Genomic DNA, 21,513 nt, shown 5'->3' with positions numbered 1-21,513 from the left:
CACTCTTTCATAAAATTAAAAGCAACTAAAATTGTAAAATATAACTTTTTATGAGTACATATAGATGGCAACAAAAAGTATATACAAAAGAAAACAGGGATGATGGTTACCTCAGGTGGAGGAAGGCAAGGGGGACAGGTCGTGGGCGGAGAGGGTATGATATGAGTAAAGTAGGTTATTGTCAAGATTCTAGCTTTTATTTGGTAAGTTCATGGCTGCTTATTAACATCATTTAAAATAACTAATTAAATTAAGTAACTAAAAGAACAAAAGAGAGCCATGCATGGACTAATGATGAGTGACACAAGGATTATGATTAAACCAAGTCTATGCACCTGAGGTCCAAAAACAAAACAAAGGCATACCTCTCAGCCATCTTACTATGGTGCATTGCCTCAGCGTGTAAAAACCTCCTGGAGTAACAAACAAAGGGACAATTTGAAATATTGATATTGGGAAGCTTTAAGGCATCAAAAACCTGCCAAAGACTTTCCTGTGTGTGTGTGTGTGTGTGTGTGTGTGTTTGTGCACGTGTGTGTGTGTGTGTGTGTGTATTACAAGATGTGTAACCTTATCCTCTGTTGGGGTTATTCTGAATTCAGACATACTGCAGTACTGCAGAGTGGGGGGACTGGAGTGATTTCATTTTTTTCCCATCTTGATGTTCAAGGAATGCATTGCTTTTGTGGGAGAGTCCCATGAGAATAAAGCAAAGAAATCCACTAAAAAGGGCTTCTGTTCCCTCCCACAAATAAAACGTTAAGAGATTCTTTATGGATGATCTCAACAGTAGGAAAGATAAACATTCCCCAACACATAGCTAAACAGGATAGAGAGGTTAGTGATGCTGACTATTAGATGTACCAGGAATGTTTCCAGGACAACCAAATTTTTAATGTGTTCTTCTCTAAAGGTTCAAATACCGGCTCAGCCACTTACTTATTGTGTCTCATAGGCAAGTAACTTGACCTCGGTGCCTCAGTTTGCTTATCTTTAAAAGTGGGGTTAACAAGACAATCTACCTTGTGGAGATCAGGTAATATATGTTAACATATGTAAGCGCCTGGACAGTGCCTCTCACATAGTAAGAATTATATTCATGTTTCATCATTCAGCAAGGTAGTCTAAAAGTATTCTTTAATCATATCATGAAATATTTATTCCAATTATAGTTGATCGTATTTATCTTATGAATTGTTTAATACTTTTAAGAAAAAATAAAACTACAGACAAGCTGCTGGCCTAATTCACTTCTTAGCAATACATACTCTTTTCATTAAGTAGATTAAAAAAGTGTGACAGGACATCTAATAAAATTAATGGAGTTTTTTTTATTACCCCACTCATTTGCTTATTCCTAAAAAAACTGATGACAAGTTTAATACACATGGCTATTTCCCAAAGGAATACCAATGCCTTTCTTCAGAGTCCTTACCTTCACATTTTAACATATGACAAAATAATGAGATGTTACATTGTTTATATAATTTTTTATTTAAATATCACATCAATATCACTATAATTTCAACCTGATTGCTTTAGTGATGTACTTAACAAAGATGTGCCATAATTTATTGCTGGTTTACAGAATGTTTACCAAAATGTGTACTAACATTTATTTTTAATGCAAAAGTGCAGTTGGGTGTGTTCTCATAAAAGTTAAGTGAATTTAGGTGATGTGCTTGACAATATGAACAGAATTTCATATTATGTGGCAAACATTTTCCACAAATTGAATGGGATACATCTACAGTTCCAAGATTTTGACAAAAGCATATATTTTTAAAACGTAACAAGAAACACAATTTAGCAAATGGATTGGTTAAGTAGTACTGAAATTACATGTTGACTTCCTAACCTTTTCTAAGTATACTGGATTAAGAAAGTGCGAATAAAAGAAAAAGCAACAAGTGTAAGAAGAAGTCATGTAATAAATATTGGTAAAGCTTCTTTGGTTTATTTTCTTAAAATTTGAAAAAAAAGATGATTAATGACTGCATAAGAAATCTTTGGCAAGTCATGTGGTTTCCAATTCTTTACTGTCACGAAAATTAGAGAAAGAATCTTAAGTTGACATCTGAAAGGTCATTAAAATAATTTTTGATGACAGAGCACTGTGATTTTGGGGACATAATGTGGAAGAAGTTCAAAGAACTCAGTGATTTAACGATGACAAAACTCCATCCAGTCTCAAATGCTTATTTAAAAGAGTATTTACAAAAATTTTTATATTACAATTAATGTGGAACTGTATCTCACTCTAGCATAAGTAATATTAATTAATGGATACGCAAATTACTTAAGGAAAAAAAATCTCAGCACTATTTCATTAAGGTTGCATCTCCAACAAAATTTACTAATTTTTTTCTTTTTTTTAAACTGAAATACGTACTACTAATACATGCAATAATTTAATCAAGAAAAAAAGAGCTTTGTAGTCAGAGGAAATTTTTAAATTAAATTTCCATTTATATACATATATTTGTTTTAAAGAAGTACTATAGGGTAATCAATAAAATACTTTCAAGCATAAATATGTGCTACATTAAAAACGTGCAGAAGCAATGTAAGTTCACACACATACACACACACCCACACAAAAACCCAACGGTGTCCAATTGTTGAAGAGTTTGTTCATACATTTTCTGAGTGAATGTTGATGAATATCAATTGCTAAGACATTCTGATTCCACTAAATACATTTACAAGATGATGTAACTGCTCTATTTTAAAGTGTCTACACTTATACACTGAAAATTATACCTTTTGCAACTATTTGAACCCTTGATTTTAAAAATTTAGATGTCTATTTAAAATGTGTTCAATACAGTTTTACCAGAATTCTTTCATGTGGACCACTTAAACTAAGATATCAATTTAGTACTACCAATAATGGGAGAAAAATGACATTGTATTCCTCTTGATGTGATACAGCAGGAAGCACATATCACTACCCTAGGTAGCATTCTTGCCAAAAAAACAAAGCAACACTAATTACTAATCATGAGGAAGTAAAGTCAGACTGTAGAATGCTTTACAAAACAGCTAGCTTTTCAAAAATGTCAATGTTGTAGGAAGTCTTCCCCAGAGACTGAAGAGACCTAAGAACTAAATGAAATGTGTGAGCTTGGAATAAATTCTTTATCCAAAAAAACCCAAAACCAAAACCAAAACAAACAGAAAAACAGGCTACAAAGGAAACTATTGTGCCAACTAGAGAAATCTGAATATAAACTATTAGCTAACACAATGTTAAATTTCTTATGCTTTATAATGATATTGTAGTTATACAGAATAAAGTCCCAGTTCTTATAGACAACATGGTGAATTATTTATAAGTGAAATGTCATTCCCACAATATAATATGCAAATAGTTCAGGAAAAAAAGATATGGAGTGATAAATCAAATGTGTCCAAATTTTAGTTAAGTGTTTGAACCTAGATGAAGAGCATATGACTGCTCATTGTAATATTCTTCCTATTTTTCTGTACAGAGTTGAAATTTTTCCAAATCAAAAGTTTAAAAAATTTCTTTAAAGGGGTACTAAAGCCAAAGTTTCAAGACTGCTGATATATACTGATAAGCAAAAAAATCCATGAAACAATTCAACAGTGAATGATTCAGGTCCCTCAACGTGTCAGATGATAGATCCTTTTACCTTCCAATTCATCCCACAAAGGCTATTCACATTCAATTCAGAAAAAAGTAAAGCCAAATATCATGGTCTCATAGAACTATAATAAGACCAATCTAATTAATTAAGTGGAAGAGCCAGGATTTGAACTTCAAATCCCATGTCTGTTCCTTCACAATATGCTAATTGTTATTACATGGACACATTTTATTATTATAGCGACAGGCTTGTTTTTGTGACACTCATCATCACTTTTAAAATTACTAAGAAAATCTCTACAAACTTTCTAGATCCCATCAAGGAGAACCAAATGGACTGCTCTGCCCCCTTCCCCAAATCAATCCTAGAGAAATTACAGGAGCCACAAGGGAGTGAAGGTTCAAGAACCCAGCCATTCTGACGCCCAGATTCTGTGCATTCCCTGCCTCCCGACACCCACCTCCCACCATCAGACAGTAGACTCATTCCATACAGGCTTTTGACACTAATATTTTTATTCAATGATAAGAATTTTCTACTGTAGAGTCTGCTAAGGAATATTTCAGAACCTCTTTTTGTTATAGAACTAACTTGAATTTGAGAGCTGGCTTCACCCTTTACTAGATTTGTATTCTTGGGCAAGTTTCTTAACCTCTCTGAGCCTGCTTTCTTCTCTGTAAAATGGTGATAATAATACTCACCTGTTAAGATTATAAAGATTAATGTAATACATGAGAAATGCTTAGCATAGCACTCAAAATTTTAGCTAAGCAACTAGTGTTGGCAGAAACAGTACTACAATAGCAGCAGCAATAACATTTTTTTTAGGGTGGAAATATATTAATAAAATTAACTAGAGGAAGGCTGCTTTTGCTAGTCCTATGGTTAGCTGACCATAAAGCAAGGCTCTGCATTCTAGATGTGCAAATTATGTACACTATTGCTATTCTCTTCCTTTTGATTTATTCTTTCTTTTGACTTAACTAATCATGGAATAGCTTTTGATAGCTTCATAATGATGTTATTAATATTGTCCAGATTCTGCATATAGTAAAAAGTCACTTACTCTGGTGGAGGCATTTTTGAGGGTTCCACATCCCGTAGGAACTCACACTGAAGAGCCTGCTCTGCAGTGCAGCGCTTACTAGGATCCAAGGCGAGCATGTAATCAAATAAGTCTAGTGCAGCTGCAGGAATACTGGCATGAGAGGATTATAAAAGTCATGCATGTTCTTTGACTCAAGCTTAATGTTTCTTTAGGAGCTTATTTTAAATATTAGCATTTTATAACATGTTTGTGATACTTTATTCCAGTAAGTTCCAAATATTCCTTTAAAGAAGTATTTATTTTTACATAATTTTATAATTATTATTCTAAATAATTTGAAATTTGGCAAACAGTATATTTTAGTGCTCTATGGGCAATTTGCTGTTTTAACATAAATTAAAAACTTAACAGAATAGTTTCCTACAACAAAGTAAAAAACTCAGTTCAAGTATCTTGTAAGCGGTTTCATTAAAATTTTAAATGGTATTATTAAACTTCTTGCAGGTAAACACTAAATCAAACACATAACTCCAAAGCACTGATTTCATAATGATGGTGAAATGGTAATTTGCATGTAGCAAAGGGAACTCAAAATTAAATGACATAGAAGAATTGTGATAGGTCGACCTTAGGTCAACAGAGGCTACAGTGACGTTTAGAATTCTCAAGAAATAATTAAAAAAAAAAAAATCAACGCAATATGGATGTTTAAGCATCCCCTTCTTACAAAACAAATTCTTCTCTTAACTTTCGACGATATTGCTTCTTTGGTTTCATGGTGTTGAAATATGGTAGTTTGATTACATCAGGCCACACTGCAGGACATGGACTTCCACATATACGGCTGAACAACACACAAAAAGAAGTACATCAATATAAACTACACAGAAAAAAATCATACATACAACTGCTATACATCAACTCATTTTAAAATATACAAATGTTGAAGTCCTGATACAATGTATACTAGTTTCATTAAATATTTTAGTCATCCCAAATCAATTACTTGTTTTAAGAATTCAATTTATTTTCAGTGAATGCTTCTAACACTCCAAACATTCCAATTCGTAGAAAGAAAACCTTCATATCTGCAAAATCAAATCTTAAAAACACAGGCAACACTCAAAATATGTTGAGCATATTTTGAACCAAAATTTAAAATTTTTATGCTAATAAACTGAGGAACTAGAGTTTAGTATATGTCTTTCTCTGGTTTTATAGGTACCTAATCATCACCTCTTATGAATATAATGAAGTTTGCAGTAATAGAAAAGACTTCCTACACTGAAGAAGCTAACTGAACTGCAGGCTGCTGCTGAATTCGATCAACAGGAGGACCCTAAAAAAGTCACATTCCTGAAACAGAAGTGCTTCAATTTCAGTAGTGCCTCTGATTTCAAGGTATTTAGAAATTTTAACTGCTTTACTCTCTACCTATATCTTGAAATCCCTCATTATTTTTATATTAATTAGTAAATCTTTGTTATGGTAAACTGAAGAAATGCTATAACAAATAGATAGCTCTAGCTGGTAAACATTTAAAACTAACGTTTTGATAATATGTAGATGAAAAATTGGTTAAATATGCTTGAGTATACTGAATTAATTTATTTTTGCTGTGTTGGGTTTTCGTTTCTGTGCAAGGGGTTTCTCTAGTTGTGGCAAGCGGGGGCCACTCTTCATTGTGGTGCACGGGCCTCTCACTATCGCGGCCTCTCTTGTTGCAGAGCACAGGCTCCAGACGCGCAGTCTCAGTAGTTGTGGCTCACAGGCCTAGTTGCTCCGCGGCATGTGGGATCCTCCCAGACCAGGGCTCGAACCCGTGTCCCCTGCATTAGCAGGCAGATTATCAACCACTGCGCCACCAGGGAAGCCCCATTTTATATAAAATAATCAGCTAGTCTTCATATAGAAAAAGAAAAGGTCCATGCATCACTGACTAAAAGTAAAAATATTCCATATATACATAAATACAAATACATGCACCAATGTACATAAGCAAGTGACAACTAAAGTTGCCAGACATCCTTTAGCGGAGCTTAAGAAAACTATGTCAGAACCACTCTCTCACTTTTGGATACTACATAATATACCCAAGTAACTAGATGAATATAATCAATCCCTGGCAGATTTATGTGCACCATAACAGAAGTATAAAATATAATGGAATAAAGAAAATGAAGGATACTTTCAACTACAGAAATACAAGAAAACGTACTCAAGTTAGAGAAGAGGTGCAGAATTTTGCCTACAACTCAAAGGATAAGTAAAGAATAGACAGGCGGGAAAGGGAAAAAGAGAACTATGTTACTGGCAAAGATTAGTGCAAAGGCAAAGTCATGGAAGTAGCAAAGTATAAACATTTGTGGGAGGAAGACTAAGGAAATCAGTATAGGTGGAATTTAGGGCTAAGGGAGGTTTAGCTGGAAGCATTAGACAGGGGCCATACAACACAGTTTCAAGAGGCAGTCTGCCTAACTATAATGGAGACTTTGAAAACAAACTTTAGAACTGAATCCTGTCTGTGATATTGGTGAAATTGCATTGCTTAGAATCTCTTGCTCTTTTGTAAAATGGGGATTAATTTTACTTTGGACCTGTGAAATTAAATGAGCTAGCACCTGGCTCATTAATAGCCTTATAATAAAAATCAGTTTCATTACCTCTTAGCTAAACAGTTTTAATTATTTTATGTGTTCTGGGAAGATAGTTGAGTGGGAAAGTTATCTAACTGGTAGCAGCATACAGGATGAAATAGACATTCTAAGACAGGGAAAAGTTTTAGAAATTAGGGAAGCAGACATGACAGCAGTTGATAATTGCATATTGGCAAAACTCAGTGCCTGATGGTCAATTAGCTATCCCCAAATCATTTACTGAAGACATTTTGAAATGCATCATATGCTAAATCCCTAAATATCTGAGGTCTGTTTTGAGAATCTATTCTGATTTACTGATTTATCTACTCTGGTGTCAATATCATATGATACCTTTACATTTTTCATAAGACTTACAGGACAAACCCCTCTATCTACTCATTCCTCTAATTATTCTTTTCAGCATTTCCTTACAGATGAATTGTAGAATCAATACTGTCACACTCCAAAAGCGAGAGAATCCTGTTGGGATTCCACTGCTGCTCTGAATTTATCAATTTAGAAAGGACTGCTATCTTTACAAAGCTTAATATTTCCATTTTTATACTTCCTTTGGTTTTATACAGGCATACCTCATTTTATTGTGCTTCGTAGATTTTTTTTTTTTTTCAAACTTCAGGTTTTTGGTAACCGAGTGTCAGAAAGTCTATTGGCGCCATTTTTCCAACAGCATTTACTCACTTTGTGTCTCTGTGTCACTTTCTGGTAATTCTCACAGTATTTCAAACCCTCCATCAGCCAAAAGACTACAACTTGCCAAAGGCTCAAATGATGGTTAGTATTTTTAGCAATACAGTATTTTAAAATTAGGGTATACACACATAATGCTATTGCACACCTAATAGACTACAGTATAGTGTAAACATAATTTTATATGCACTGGGAAACCAAAAAATTTGTGTGACTCACTTTATTTTGATATTTGCTTTACTGTGGTAGCCTACAACCAAACCTGCAATATTTCCAAGGTATACTTATAAATTTCTTCAATTAGATCTTGTATATTTCATTCTGTGGGTTACTTTTTGAATGTGTTCCTATCCCTATTATATTTCCTAAGCAATAACTAGAAGAGTTTTGTTATAGGAAATGGTTGAAATTTGACATAAAAAATTTAGATCGCCATCTGAGATCCTATGGTTCCTAACACAGTTTTCTTTTAACAGTTGTTTCTTTGAGGCTTTCCAGGTTTACTATCATCACCTATAATCACAATTCATCTATATTTTTTCAAACATGTATTCCTCTTTATCATCATGGTATGCTACATCACGTGGCAATTTCCAAACAATGTTAAAATGCTAATCACGCCACACAATATTAGGTAATTTTGTTTGGTTTCTGATTTTAATGGGAGTACTTTCCTTGTTTATCACTGGGAAAGATGATAACTTTCAGTTTGAGAAACACAACACATAGTAAAGATATTCACAGACACATACAAATTCACATATACCTCCTGCTTAGAAAGCACTGATTTATTCCTTTTGACTATGGGTTTTATTTTTGTGGCTTTTAAATTTTAAAAGGATACTTCTTTAGTTCTATCAGTTTGATTTTTAGAAACTCTATTATAATCATCACCTGCATTTTCTTCCCTGAGTTACTAATGTCATGAATTATATTTATGACGTTAGTAAGAGATTTTTGAATTAAGAGATTTTAGAATATTTAGTCATCCATACATTCAAAAGAGGAATACCACTTGAGCCTAATCAAAGTACTGTTATTTTAGTGTAATGCTGTATTCCACTTTTTAGTTGGTATACATCAGCAGTTTGAAAAAATGGGGTCCAAAGACCACTCGGTGTCCCCTAGACCCTTCAGGGGTCTGGAAGGTCAAAGGTATTATTAAGGCATTATTTATACTTTTCAATGTGCTGACTTTGCACTGATGGTATTAAGCCAGTAGTGGGTAAAACTACTGGCACCTTAGCATGACTTGAGGCAGTGGCGCCAGACTATTAGCAGTAAATACTCTTCACTACCACATAATCTTGGTGGGGAGAGAGGGGAACAGTTTCACTTAAGAAGGTACTTGCTGAAGCAGTACAAATTATTATTATTAAACCCTTATACTTGAGTACGTATCTTTTCAATATTCTTAGTAATGAAATAGAAAATACTCATAAAGCACTTCAGTTGCACAACAAAGTGATAGTTATCTTGGGAAGCACTTGTGCAATTATTTGAGTTGCAAGCTGAAGTAGGTGCTTTTTTCATAAACCACCATTTTTACCTGCAAAAACAACTAACAAACTATGGTCATTCATACTTGGGTATTTGCCAGACATTTTCTTAACCAGGAACAAAGTCAGCTTATTACTTCAAGGAAGACAACTGCAGCATTTACTGTCAATTATAAAATTCAAGCTTTCAGGAGAAAATCAGAATACTAGAAGACTTATATCTACACCATGAACTTGACAGCTTCAAAATAAATACCTAAAGGCTTTTCTGATGAGATTAGTGGTCATAACAAATACTATATAATGAAATGCTACACTTTAGAAGATCTGCTCAATTCAGTGATCCAATATTATCAAATGACTAATACATAATGTTACAAAATCATCACAGGTAAAAGATCTATTCAGAGTGTAAGATAAACCAATGGATTTCAATATATTAGAGTACAAAATCTGTGGTTACAGACTGCACATTACAACTAACCTGTAAAAAAAACTGCCACTTACTGAAGTTTCAAGGAAGAATATGCACAATTATCTGAAAAGACTATTGAAAACAGCATATCACAGATGTTTAGCCAGATGTTTAAGCCAGACATTAAAAGATTTATAAAAATGTGAAACAATGCTATTCATTTCATCAACACTTATTTTAGTTTGGGAAATATAAACTTTTTACAATTAAAATGTTATGTTAATATATTGTTTTAAAATGAATTAATAAATATTTTTACTTCTCAGTTTTAAATTTCAATACATACAATCAAAATAAACAAGCTCCTGGGATCTTTCACAATGTTTAAGAGTATAAAGAAGAGACTGAAAAGATTAAGAAGTACAAGTCTAAAGAAATTTTTATGCTATTGATTTATGAAGGTATACATGCTTCACTTTTGAAAATATGGGAACTGGACTTCCCTGGTGGCGCAGTGGTTGAGAGTCCATCTGCCGATGCAGAGGACACAGGTTCGTGCCCGTGGGAAGATCCCACATGCCGTGGAGCAGCTGGGCCCGTGAGCCATGGCCGCTGAGCCTGCGCGTCCGGAGCCTGTGCTCCGCAACGGGAGAGGCCACAACAGTGAGAGGCCCACGTATTGCAAAAAATAAATAAATAAATTTTAGAAAAATTTAAAATAAATAAAATAAAATATGGTACCTTTCCTTCTTTTCCTATATTCTGGAACAACCAAAGCCTATGCCTTTAAAGTTGTAAAAATTTTACCTGTGTGACCTGAGGCTTTGTGTATGTGTGCGGGGACTTCTCATTCCAAATCTACTTTTAATTTCTTCCATGATTGTTTTTTATTCCATAAGCAATATACATTGTGTGATATAAAGGTTCTTTCACTGGCTGCCAGAACACTTAGAGTTAAAAGTGTTACTCTCATGTAAATACATTTTTGCTCTCATTCATCCCTTTTTTTGTCCCCACCTATGTTTTTCTCTCTCTTTGGCATTACTTTTAATTCATGCTACTTCTTATCACAAAATTTTTGTAATCTGCCTAACGTATTTTCTGGAACCAGGTAAAGTACAAATAACTTGACCACTGTAGTGTAAAGCTCTTTAAGACAGATTCTCATTAGGATTACCATTCTTGATCCATTTATATGTATTTGTACAATGTAGACCCTAGAACTCATCATTCCTGAGGCTTTAGATTGGGGAAACATTCCAGCATCACCGCAAATAAGATGAGGGGAAGAAGTAAATATATACTAGGAAACACATTAATTTTTACAATCCTAAGCACATTATTTGTCCTGTTTTACTTGTGAAGAAAGAAACTTATAGCATTATGGAACTTACCCTAAGTCACAAGAGCAGGAAGTAGCTGAGCTGGCATTAGAACCCAGGCCTGTAAGATCCCAAAGCCTGCCCCTTTCAATATACTCTGCCACCTCCTTCAAATCAAGGAGACGTGTCTCTTTTACCAGAAACGTCCTTTTTTCTTCATGTTTTAAAAATAATTAATGCTATAAAATCAAAATTGAAGCATCTTTTTTGTATTATTATAAATATTTGATATCTGACCAAAACCCAAAGACATTTTGAAACATAAGCAGAAAGTAAAACAGTCCCTTCCCTAACCCTCTCACAAGTCCATGTTCAGATTAACAATTCCAGACTCTTTTGATGTGTTTAATTTGTCTCACGCATGTGGGATCAAACCAAACACAGCCTTCTGTAAAACTGCTCTTTTCACGTGACAGTGCTGCTTTTGCATATCAACATCTCCAGATCTACCATTTCCTTTTTAGTAACTGCACAGTATGCCACTAACTGGATGGCTTGAGCTTTCTTTTTGTTTCCCATATGGTTCCTTAACTGACTTAACATGTCCATAAAATAATCCAAACACACTCATGCCTCAGGATCATGACTCTGCTGTTCACTGAGCTCTCTGCTCAGGTGGTACCTATGGGAGAGATTTTCCCTGGCTCCATACACAGCACTTCCTGCTATCATCTTGTATCCCCTGCGCTCATCACCACCTGATGTATTTTATTAATTTGTTTGTTTTCTCTGTCTCCCCCAAGAAGAAAGCAGAAAAAGTTGTGTGCCAGTTACTAGGCACTGGGGATACAATTCCCAACCTCCACTGTATCCTCAGGACTGGTAACTGGTACACAACCAGCAATCAATAAATACTATTCAATTAACTCCCTGATTTGAAATGTCTACTGTATTATATTCTAAGGTCCATATGAACTTTCTTTACTTCTGAATTTCCCATTTAATTGCACTAATTCATCTGTGTATCTTGCGCCGGTACTTAATGGTTTTAGTTACTAAAATTTTGATTTAACATATGATATGCCAAATTGCCCTTTTTTAAGAATTTTCCTAGCAAATTTCAGGTTCATGACTCCAGATAAACATTAAAATCAACTGTTGCTTTAAAAAAGTCTTTTGAAATTCTCAATAGGACTATAATGACTAATATACGATGAACTGCCATCTTAAAAAAACAAAAGGGGCGCAGGCAGAACCCAGGGCACGCAGATCCAATAGTGCCTGGTTCAGGTTCTTCTCCCTAAGAATGGTGGCTTCCACAGCGTCCTGGGTTTTACCCCACTCATCTTGAGAAGGCTTCGCGCATCCTGGAGGAGGTCATGGCCACAGCACTGGTTTTGCATTTTCAAGAGACGCTGGGCGCCCTCATACTTCTCCTTGGCCAACTGGCGAAAAAAGTGGCTCACACCGTCCAGAGTCACATTGCTGCGGCCGAAATAGAAGCCCAGAGAGAGCCGTGTGGCTGATAGGGTCTTGGTGCTCCGGTCGGGTGTCAGGCCTGTGCCTCTGAGGTGGGAGAGCCGAGTTCAGGACACTGGTCCACCAGAGACCTCCCGGCTCCATGTAATATCAAACGGCAAAAGCTCTCCCAGAGATTTCCATCTCAACGCTAAGACCCAGCTCCACTCAACAACCAGCAAGCTACAGGTGCTGGACACCCTATGCCAAACAACTAGCAAGATAGGAACACATCCCCACCCATTAGCAGAGAGGCTGCCTAAAATCATGATAAGGTCACAGACACCCCAAAACACACCACCAGACGTGGTCCTGCCCACGAGAAAGACAAGATCCAGCCTCATCCACCAGAACACAGGCACTAGTCCCCTCCACCAGGAAGCCTACACAACCCACTGAACCAACCTTAGCCACTGGGGACAGACACCAAAAACAACAGGAACTACAAACCTGCAGCCTGCGAAAAGGAGACCCCAAACCCAGTAAGTTAAGCAAAATGAGAAGACAGAGAAACACAGAGCAGATGAAGGAGCAAGGTAAAAACCCACCAGACCTAACAAATGAAGAGGAAATAGGCAGTCTACCTGAAAAAGAATTCAGAATAATGATAGTAAAGATGATCCAAAATCTTGGAAGTAGAATGGAGAAAATACAAGAAACGTTTAACAAGGACCTAGAAGAACTAAAGAGCAAACAAACAATGATGGACAACACAATAAATGAAATTAAAAATTCTCTAGAAGGCATCCATAGCAGAATAACTGAGGCAGAAGAACGGATAAGTGACCTGGAAGATAAAATAGTGGCAATAACTACCACAGAGCAGAATAAAGGAAAAGAATGATAAGAATTGAGGACAGTCTCAGAGACCTCTGGGACAACATTAAACACACCAACATTCGAATTATAGGGGTCCCAGAAGAAGAAGAGAAAAAGAAAGGGACTGAGAAAATATTTAAAGAGATTATAGTTGAAAACTTCCCTAATATGGGAAAGGAAATAGTTAATCAAAACCAGGAAGCGCAGAGAGTCCCACACAGGATAAATCTAAGAAGAAACACGCCAGGACACATATTAATCAAACTGTCAAAAATGAAATACAAAGAAAAGATATTAAAAGCAGCAAGGGAAAAACAACAAATAACATACAAGAGAATACCCAGAAGGTTAACAGCTGATCTTTCAGCAGAAACTGCAAGCCACAAGGGAGTGGCAAGACATATTTAAAGTAACGGAAGGGAAAAACCTACAACCAAGATTATTCTACCCAGCAAGGATCTCATTCAGATTTGACAGAGAAATTAATACCTTTACAGACAAGCAAAAGCTAAGAGAATTCAGCACCACCAAGCCAGCTCTACAACAAATGCTAAAGGAACTTCTCTAGGGAGGAAACACAAGAGATGGAAAAGACCTACAATAACAAACCCGAAATAATTTAAAAAATGGTAATAGGATGATACATATCGATAATTACCTTAAATGTAAATGAATTAAATGTTCCCACCAAAAGACACAGACTGGATGAATGGATGCCAAAACAAGACCCATATATATATACTGTCTACAAGAGACCCACTTCAGACCTAGGGACACATACAGACTGAAAGTGAGGGGATGGAAAAAGATATCCCATGCAAATGGAAATCAAAAGAAAGCTGGAGTAGCAATTCTCATATCAGACAAACTAGACTTTAAAAATAATGACTATTACAAGAGACAAAAAAAGACACTACATAATGATCAAGGGATCAATCCAAGAAGAAGATATAACAATTATAAATATTTATGCACCCAACATAGGAGCACCTCAATACATAAGGCAAATGCTAACAGCCATAAAAGGGGAAATCGACAGTAACACATTCATAGTAGGGGACTTCAACACCCCACTTTCACCAATGGACAGATCATCCAAAATGAAAATAAATAAGGAAACACAAGCTTTAAATGATACATTAAACAAGATGGACTTAATTGATATTTATAGGACATTCCATCCAAAAACAACAGAATACACTTTCTTCTCAAGCGCTCATGGAACATTCTCCAGGATAGATCATATCTTGGGTCTCAAATCAAGCCTTGGTAAATTTAAGAAAACTGAAATCGTATCAAGTATCTTTCCCAGCCACAATGTTATGAGATTAGATAAACAGGAAAAAATCTGTAAAAAATACAAACACATGGAGGCTAAACAATACACTACTTAAAAACCAAGAGGTCACTGAAGGAATCAAAGAGGAAATCAAAAACTACCTAAAAACAAATGACAATGAAAACATGATGACCCCAAACCTATGGGATTCAGCAAAAGCAGTTCTAAGAGGGAAGTTTATAGCAATACAATCCTACCTCAAGAAACAAGAAATATCTCGAATACACAACCTAACCTTAAACCTAAAGCAATTAGAGAAAGAAGAACAAACAAACCCCCAAGTTAGCAGAAGGAAAGAAATCATAAAGAGCAGATCAGAAATAAAGGAAAAAGAAATGAAGGAAACAATAGCAAAGATCAATAAAACTAAAAGCTGGTTCTTTGAGAACACAAACAAAATTGATAAACCATTAGCCAGACTCATCAAGAAAAAAAGGGAGAAGACTCAAATCAACAGAATTAGAAATGAAAAAGGAGAACAACTGACACTGCAGAAATACAAAAGATCATGAGGGATTACTACAAGCAACTATATGCAAATGAAATGGACAACCTGGAAGAAATGGACAAATTCTTAGAAATGCACAACCTGCCAAGACTGAATCAGGAAGAAATAGAAAACAAGAACAGACCAATCACAAGCACTGAAGTTGAAACTGTGATTTAAAATCTTCCAACAAACAAAAGCCAAGGACCAGATGGCTTCAAAGGTGAATTATATCAAACATTTAAAGAAGAGCTAATACCTATCCTTCTCAAATGCTTCCAAAATATAGCAGAGGGAGGAACACTCCCCAACTCATTCTACGAGGCCACCATCACCCTGATACCAAAACCAGACAAAGATGTCACAAAAGAAGAAAACTACAGACCAGTATCACTGATGAACATAGAGGCAAAAATCCTCAACAAAATACTAGCAAACAGAATCCAACAGAACATTAAAAAAAGGATCATACACCATGATTAAGTGGGGTTTATCCCAGGAATGCAAGGATTCTTCAATATATGCAAATCAATCAATGTAATACACCGCATTAACAAACTGAAGGATTAAAAACCATATGATCACCTCAGTAGATGGAGTAAAAGCTTTCGACAAAATTCAACACCCATTTATGATTAAAAACCCTCCAGAAAGTAGGCATAGAGGGAACTTTTCTCAACATAATAAAGGCCATATATGACAAACCCACAGCCAACATCGTTCTCAATGGTGAAAAACTGAAACCATTTCCACTAAGATCAAGAATAAGACAAGGTTGCCCACTCTCACCACTATTATTCAACATAGTTTTGGAAGTTTTAGCCACAGCAATCAGAGGAGAAAAAGAAATAAAAGATGTCCAAATCAGAAAAGAAGTAAAACTGTCACTGTTTGCAGATGACATGATACTATACATAGAGAATCCTAAAGATGCTACTAGAAAACTACTAGAGCTAATCAATGAATTTGGTAAAGTTGCAGGATATAAAATTAATGCACAGAAATCTCTTGCATTCCTATACACTGATGATGAAAAACCTGAAAGAGAAATTAAGGAAACACTCTCATTTACCACTGCAACAAAAAGAATAAAATACCTAGGAATAAACCGACCTAAGGAGACAAAAGACCTGCATGCAGAAAACTATAAGACACTGATGAAAGAAATTAAAGATGATATAAACAGATGGAGAGAGATACCATGTTCTTGGATTGGAAGAATCAACATTGTGAAAATGACTATACTACCCAAAACAATCTACAGATTCAATGCAATCCCTATCAAACTACCAATGGCATTTTTCACAGAACTAGAACAAAAAATTTCACCACAAAAGACCCCGACTACCCAAAGCAATCTTGAGAAAGAAAAATGGAGCTGGAGGAATCAGGCTCCCTGACTTCAGACTATACTACAAAGCTACAGTAATCAAGACAGTATGGTACTGGCATAAAAGCAGAAATATACATCCACAGAACAGGATAGAAAGCCCAGAGATAAACCCACGGACATAAAGTCACCTTATTTTTGATAAAGGAGGCAAAAATATACAATGGAGAAAAGACAGTCTCTTCAATAAGTGGTGCTGGGAAAACTGGACAGCTACATGTAAAAGAATGAAATTAGAACACTCCCTAACACCATACACAAAAATAAACTCAAAACGGATTAAAGCCCTAAATGTAAGGCCAGACACTATCAAACTCTTAGAGGAAAACATAGGCAGAACACTCTATGACATACATCACAGCAAGATCCTTTTTGACCCACCTCCTAGAGAAAGGGAAATAAAAACAAAAATAAACAAACGGGACCTAATGAAATTTAAAAAGCTTTTGCACAGCAAAGGAAACCATAAACAAGATGAAAAGACAACCCTCAGAATGGGAGAAAATATTTGTAAATGAAGCATCTGACGAAGGACTAATCTCCAAAATTTACAAGCAGCTCATGCAGCTCAATGTAAAAAAAACAAACAACCTAATCCAAAAATGGGCAGAAGACCTAAACAGATATGTCTCCAAAGAAGATATACGGATTTCCAACAAACACATGAAAGAATGCTCAACATCACTAACCACTAAAGAAATGCAAATCAAAACTACAATGAGGTATCACCTCACACCAGTCAGAATGGCCATCATCAGAAAATCTACAAACAATGAATGCTGGAGAGGGTGTGGAGAAAAAGGAACCCTCTTGCACTGTTGGTGGGAATGTAAATTGATACAGTCACTATGGAGAACAGTATGGAGGTTCCTTAAAAAACTAAAAATAGAACTACCATATGAGCCAGCAATCCCACTACTGGGCATATAGCCTGAGAAAACCGTAATTCAAAAAGAGTCATGTACCACAATGTTCATTGCAGCTCTATTTACAATAGCCAGGACATGGAAGCAACCTAAGTGTCCACTGACAGATGAATGGATAAAGAAGATGTGGCACATACATACAATGGAATATTACTCAGCCATAAAAAGAAACAAAATTGAGTTATTTGTAGTGAGGTGGATGGACCTAGAGTCTGTCATACAGAGTGAAATTAGTCAGAAAGGAAAAAAAAAAAACCATATGGTAACACATATATATGGAACCTAAAGAAAAAAAACAGTTATGAAGAACCAAGGGTCAGGACAGGAACAAAGACGCAGATGTAGAGAATGGACTTGAGGGCACGGGGAGGGGGAAAGGTATGCTGGGACGAAGTGAGAGAGTGGCATGGACTTATATATACTACCAAAATAGATAGCTAGTGGGAAGCAGCCGCATAGCACAGGGAGATCAGCTCGGTGCTTTGTGACCACCTAGAGGGGTGGGATAGGGAGGGTGGGAGGGAGATGCAAGAGGGAGGAGATATGGGGATATATGTAATATGCACAGCTGATTCACTTTGTTATAAAGCAGAAACTAACACACAATTGTAAAGCAATTATAGTCCAATAAAGATGTTTAAAAAAAAGGCTTCCTAGCCAAAAACGAGATATGCCTCTCCAACACTTATTCAAATCTTCTTTACAATTTTAGGTGAAATATTATAGTTTTCAATATTCCTGGAGTATATATGGTGGTGGTTTTGTTAAACATGCTCTCCACTCCCTATGTTTCTAACTGGTTATTACTGATACATAGTCTTTAAAAGCTATTGCTTTAGAATATATGTATTAGTATATAATATATATTAGTATGCTGTGTGTATATACATACATACTCTCTCTCTCTCTCTCTCACACACACACACACACACATATGTGTGTATATACACACAGATTCTTAACACTTGCCATTTTACCAAATATTTTATTCAAGGAATTTCAGGTCATTTCCTTGCACACTGCTTTTATGCAATGCTATCAGATACAAATTATGATAGTATACCTCTTATTGGGTTCACTTTTCTAACACTACTAGTTAACTAGCAAGTGCTTCTAAAACACTCTTAAAATAATGATACTGCTAGTCAATTTTTTCTCATTCTTGCCTTTACTTCTAGTATTTCACCACTAAATATTATTTAGTCTGTTTGTGATACATATTTTATTGTGTTAAAGAAATATGCCTCTACACTTAATTAGCAGTTTATAATTTCATCAAATGCCTATTCAACACTATCAAGATAGACATATTATTTTACATCTATTAAAATGAATTATAATAATGGAATTCCTAAAACTAAAACATTCTTGTATTCTTAGGATGACCCTACTTGACTCTGCAAGTTAATTTTTAATAAAACATTACATACTACTGGCTAATCACTCCTTTTAGAAATTTTGTATTAATATTCTGCAGAAATTTTTCATGCTTTGTTAATTCTTGGTGTTTGTGTCATACCAACTAAAAGTTCCAGGAAGTTTTATTTCCTACATAGTATAGAGAATTGTTATAAGTTTAGAAAGTAAGGTAAAACTATCTAGATTCAAATCTCAATTTTGCCACTTGCTAGTTATATGACTCTGAACAAATTCTTCACCTCTGTAAGGTTCAGTTTTCTTAACTATAAAAACAACACACAACTTAACTGAAGTAATTCAGGTGAAATTCCTAGAACAATGCTTTTATCATGTATAAACTAAATAAATACCAACATCATTAATAGAAACCCTAGTATCCAATACAATTAGGAACAGCAGTTGGCTAACTGAAAACATGTGTTAGAGAAAATCATTACCAAAAAAAAGAAAAAGAAAGATACACAGATACATGATTTAAACATTTTATTTTAACTAAAAATGTATAAATGTGCACTTATTTCCCAACTTTCTGACATAGGGCCGTGGCCTTCTCTTTCATCAGAGGACTCACTGAATGGAATTCTACATTAGCCAACTCTGTTAAGTCTTTGTAAAGCACTGCATCTGTCTATAGTTAATTAAACAACATATGTACAATAATAAAATGTTTGTATACAAAATGGGAAACAACTACCTCTTGGTGGTCATACTCTTCAACCGGTGAAATAAATACGTAGTCTTACTATAGAGTGGTAATTTACTAGCTGCAAATATTCAGCTTGCTATGTTATCAAGCTAGTATTATTTACAGATGGAATGTAGAGCAACAATTAGTCCAATAAGTCGGCTGAAGGGAAGGTTCACAGTACTTGGGTATGTATGTGCCTTATACCAATATCTTCCCTAAAAATTCTCATCCATATTTTGAAACACTCATGCAAATCTTACAAGTTGCAATTTAATATTTTTATACATGAAAACCAATGCTCTTTTACAAGAAAGAAACTTATTTAAAATATTAGACAAAGAGAAAGATGATTAACACGTAAGTCCTATGACCTAGGTCCTATAATAGACTCCAAATAATGAAGACCTATGCTAGTGAGTACATGGATGTATTTTGGTGTGTCTGCATACACATATACATATAAACACATGTGCATATACATATGTAAAAGAGTATTTCTTTAAAATATCCCCAAACATTAATTCTTCCATACTGCCACACTCTGAAAAAAACAGAATCTACCATTCATTCTCTCCCCCCTCATATTTACTCCTCCTTCCCAGTCTTATCTTTAGGGACTCAAACACATTAATCTAATCACAAAATATCTAGGGACTTTAAGATCCTTAATTTTACTAGAACAATTATCAGAGTGCCTGCATTCTAGTTTCTCCTCCGTTCAGCAATCATCAGCCTTCAACAGAAACATGATGTTCTCCTAGAAACACAAGCGTGAAAAAGTTTTAATTTCCTACAGATATTACAAATATTAAAATCACAAGCTTACCTTATTAATTCTAGTTGTGCAAGCTCCTGATTTGCTTGAAATATAGGTTTTTTAGTGAAGAGTTCACCAAGGATACATCTAATGGGAAAAATATCCACGATTACCAAATGGTATGATTTTACTTCACTACCAAGTTTCAAGTAAATTAACCAGTCAATAAGCCTATCTTACCCACAGCTCCATACATCAATAGCTGGTGTGTATCTTTCTTCTCCCAGTAGCAGTTCAGGTGGACGGTACCATAAAGTGATGACCTTGTTAGTATATGGACGACTAAAAAACACAGAAAGCACTCTTTAGAGTTAGTATGTGTTAGAATAAGAGAAATTCTTTTAAGAAATATTATTTTGGCTAATCAAAGCAATCCTACAATCCTAACTAAAACTACTTTCATCTGCCTGCAGACATGTTATGACATCTAATACATGATCATAAAATACATGCGAAAGCAATGTGATTACCTGAAAAATTCCCTTAATATATAAAAGTTAAAAGTTGTTGGCTTGTTTTAACTGTAATACGGTCAAAGAAAGATCTTTATATCAACTGTTGGCATTGATGATTTTGACCAAATCTGGCAAATCACTAATGTATGGTAAGATACAGTTCAAACTGTAACCACCACCTAACAAAAGTTTTCAACTGGGCATATCTTTCCTTGGCAATATTTCATTGATTTTAACCCACTTTGGTATGTGAATAGAAAGTATAGAAATGTAGACTGTAGTAGTTTGGGTCTACTCTGCCAGGAACCACTAGTGATAGGTAAGATACTTTATCAGATGATTCCTTTGTCACCTTCTAACAATGAGGACATATATATATATATATATATATATATATATATATATATATA

At 35.1% G+C, this 21,513-nt stretch overlaps 1 protein-coding gene across 1 annotated transcript in view; it reads right to left on the bottom strand.

Moving 5' to 3' along the window:
• The window catches only part of CDK13 (cyclin dependent kinase 13), a 114,750-nt gene that overhangs the window by 7,130 nt on the left and 86,107 nt on the right, over window positions 1-21,513 (bottom strand). Inside the window, exons 9-12 of the mRNA XM_007462849.1 lie at window positions 20,829-20,930; window positions 20,658-20,735; window positions 5,390-5,506; window positions 4,681-4,812 (exon numbers count right to left, since the gene is read on the bottom strand). Of these exons, the coding sequence (XP_007462911.1) occupies window positions 4,681-4,812; window positions 5,390-5,506; window positions 20,658-20,735; window positions 20,829-20,930 (429 nt within the window). The remainder of the gene's footprint in view (window positions 1-4,680; window positions 4,813-5,389; window positions 5,507-20,657; window positions 20,736-20,828; window positions 20,931-21,513) is intronic.

Source organism: Lipotes vexillifer, unplaced genomic scaffold (genome assembly GCF_000442215.2).
Source record: "Lipotes vexillifer unplaced genomic scaffold, Lipotes_vexillifer_v1.1 scaffold548, whole genome shotgun sequence".
Taxonomy (NCBI): Eukaryota; Metazoa; Chordata; class Mammalia; order Artiodactyla; family Lipotidae; genus Lipotes; species Lipotes vexillifer.
Note: the sequence above shows the minus strand (reverse complement) of the source record. Positions and strands in the feature narration are given on the sequence as shown.